Source organism: Eptatretus burgeri, chromosome 14 (genome assembly GCF_056783735.1).
Source record: "Eptatretus burgeri isolate ZD-2024b chromosome 14, Ebu_testis_v1, whole genome shotgun sequence".
In the NCBI taxonomy this organism is placed as follows: Eukaryota; Metazoa; Chordata; class Myxini; order Myxiniformes; family Myxinidae; genus Eptatretus; species Eptatretus burgeri.
In genome coordinates, this window is record NC_140974.1 from 54,968,995 (window position 1) to 54,971,766 (window position 2,772).

The 2,772-nt window shown below is 51.0% G+C and overlaps 1 protein-coding gene across 8 annotated transcripts in view; it reads right to left on the reverse strand.

The window, feature by feature from the left end:
* LOC147013237 (receptor-type tyrosine-protein phosphatase mu-like) overlaps positions 1-744 on the reverse strand; it is a 363,240-nt gene extending 362,496 nt beyond the window's left edge. For all 8 annotated transcript variants that reach the window (XM_085854911.1, XM_085854910.1, XM_085854908.1 and 5 more), the window contains exon 1: positions 536-744. In XM_085854911.1, coding sequence (XP_085711037.1) covers positions 536-602 — 67 coding nt within the window. In that variant the 5' untranslated portion in view covers positions 603-744. The remainder of the gene's footprint in view (positions 1-535) is intronic.
* Between the last annotated feature and the right edge of the window lie 2,028 nt (positions 745-2,772).

Genomic DNA, 2,772 nt, shown 5'->3' on the forward strand with positions numbered 1-2,772 from the left:
GAGAGAGAGAGAGAGAGAGAGAGAGAGAGCACTTGGCTAGGGATACAAGTACGGATGGACACGACGCAGGGAGAACCCTCTGGAGACACATTCCTTCCCCTCAAGCAGACAGCTGTCGTTAGTAAACAGATGACATTTGCTCGGATGTCTGCAGTGCCATCGGCGGGTACAAGCTCCCTTTCAAAGCGGAAGTGGAGGCACAACAATGCAATGCACCTAACCGGTGGGTCAGGGGACAACGGGGGTAGTTTGCACAGATTTGAAGTTGCGAGTTTGAGCACGGCATCGAGACGTGGGACGTGCATGGTGCACACAGTGGTGAACACTAAACGCCAGAACCATAGCTGGCCAGTCCTTGGAAAGTTCGGAGCAGCTCGAGGATGGGATGTGAAAGTTGTCCGCAACTCGAAAGAGCAAAGTTTCTCGCATTCTGTCCCAAGATTCAGACAATCTACGATAAAAGCTTGCCCCCCTCTCACCCCCACATACACTGCAGACCCATGCCGAATCCCCGTGCCGTGCTGTGCTCACTCACCTGACAACTGCTCGGAAGTCCGGGTGAGCGAAAGCCCGATGAGCACACTCATGATGGCTGAAGCCATGACCCAAAGCGGTCTTTCCCACCCTGTAGCCTGGTTGAGCCGCAGCAGAACGGCAATGGTCTATTCGCAACAGAATCCAGAGCGCAAGATGGGCCGAGCACCGGCACCAGCCTTGAGGGTGGAAGAACGAAGTAGAGGATGAGGGGTGGAGAAATGCCACGTTCCTCCCCAAAGCGCGCCCAACCCTTTGTGACGTCACGTCAACGGTCGTGCGCTCTGCTCCACCGAACTGGCAGCGGTGTTTGAACTCGCTGGCCGCTGCTGGCAATCTCGATTGCTCATGAGGTACTTATAGTCCACTGCCCCGAGGATGTCAGCACGAAGGTGCACGAATTGCTGCAACGTGTTGTTTTTTTTAATCCAATTTTCACACATCTTTCATCACTTTATCCTTTTCATACCCACTGGCCCCATGGCACCGTTCGCACCTGGTAATGCATTCAGGAGAAAGTTTGCAAAAGCATTCTGTGATCATTCCACTGCATGGCATGCAGAGGGCGCGTCGAACGCTGTGCAGAAGGCACGTAGCGCCTCCTGTCGCCGGAAGCTTCACCCTAACCCTTACCTACCCTTCGTGCAATCAATTGTCAAACAAACAAACAAACAAAATGCAACTGAGCAATAATGGGACGTTGAGAAATTGACGTGCACTGTGCAGACTTGGTTTTCATGTGCAAGCAATCGAGGTTTGTGTTTTTTTTCATTTATCAAAAAGTGAGTTTGACACCCACGTTTGCTGCCTGCAACAGTTTTCAAACACCGATATTTATCGACAAAATTGCCTTCAGTCAATTTGACCAGAAAAGAGTGTGAGTTGTTGATCTGCGGGCAAGGTGATTGGTCTCTCAAATAAGACTTCGAGGGCTCAGGGTTTGTAAGCTCAGAGGTTGGACACCTCTTGGCGGGACACGAGAGAGAGAGAGGGAGAGAGAGAGAGAGAGAGAGAGAGAGAGAGAGAGAGAGAGAGAGAGAGAGAGAGAGAGAGAGAGAGAGAGAGAGAGAGAGAGAGAGAGAGAGAGAGAGAGAGAGAGAGAGAGAGAGAGAGAGAGAGAGAGAGAGAGAGAGAGAGAGAGAGAGAGAGAGAGAGAGAGAGAGAGATAGAGAGAGAGAGAGAGAGAGAGAGAGAGAGAGAGAGAGAGAGAGAGAGAGAGAGAGAGAGAGAGAGAGAGAGAGAGAGAGAGAGAGAGAGAGAGAGAGAGAGAGAGAGAGAGAGAGAGAGAGAGAGAGAGAGAGAGAGAGAGAGAGAGAGAGAGAGAGAGAGAGAGAGAGAGAGAGAGAGAGAGAGAGAGAGAGAGAGAGAGAGAGAGAGAGAGAGAGAGAGAGAGAGAGAGAGAGAGAGAGAGAGAGAGAGAGAGAGAGACACAGAGAGAGAGACACACAGAGAGAGAGACGCACAGAGAGAGAGAGAGAGAGAGAGAGAGAGAGAGAGAGAGAGAGAGAGAGAGAGAGAGAGAGAGAGAGAGAGAGAGAGAGAGAGAGAGAGAGAGAGAGAGAGAGAGAGAGAGAGAGAGAGAGAGAGAGAGAGAGAGAGAGAGAGAGAGAGAGAGAGAGAGAGAGAGAGAGAGAGAGAGAGAGAGAGAGAGAGAGAGAGAGAGAGAGAGAGAGAGAGAGAGAGAGAGAGAGAGAGAGAGAGAGAGAGAGAGAGAGAGAGAGAGAGAGAGAGAGAGAGAGAGAGAGAGAGAGAGAGAGAGAGAGAGAGAGACGGACAGCATCGAGCAACACAGAAGGTCGATATTTCAAAGTTAAAAAGCTCTTCGGCGATGTCTCAGATCGTGAGCATTACGTGCACTGACATTTTTTTTTATCGTCGTCCACTAGCCTGGACTGGAAAGAGAGCGACACACAAAATGCCCTTTGGTAAAATCTCCGCAACAGGCACGTGGCGGTCGCTCTCGATGCACGATGGCCACTTGCTGCAGATGTTTCACCATCTCGCCAACGGGACAGCGTTGCGTTTCGACCTGGCAGGCTCGTGCTCCTTGGGTGAATTAGATAAGGGTTTCTCCAGAGGAATAAGAGTGCAATTAGGCTCGATCGAAATGGCAAGGTGGTGGGGTGGCCGGATAGCATGATAGCACAGATTTTGGAGAAACGGCGGACGGAACACAAGGTGTGGGGGTAGGTGCCCAGGGAAGCACGTACTTTGCCTTTCAGAAGAAAAAAAAATCAG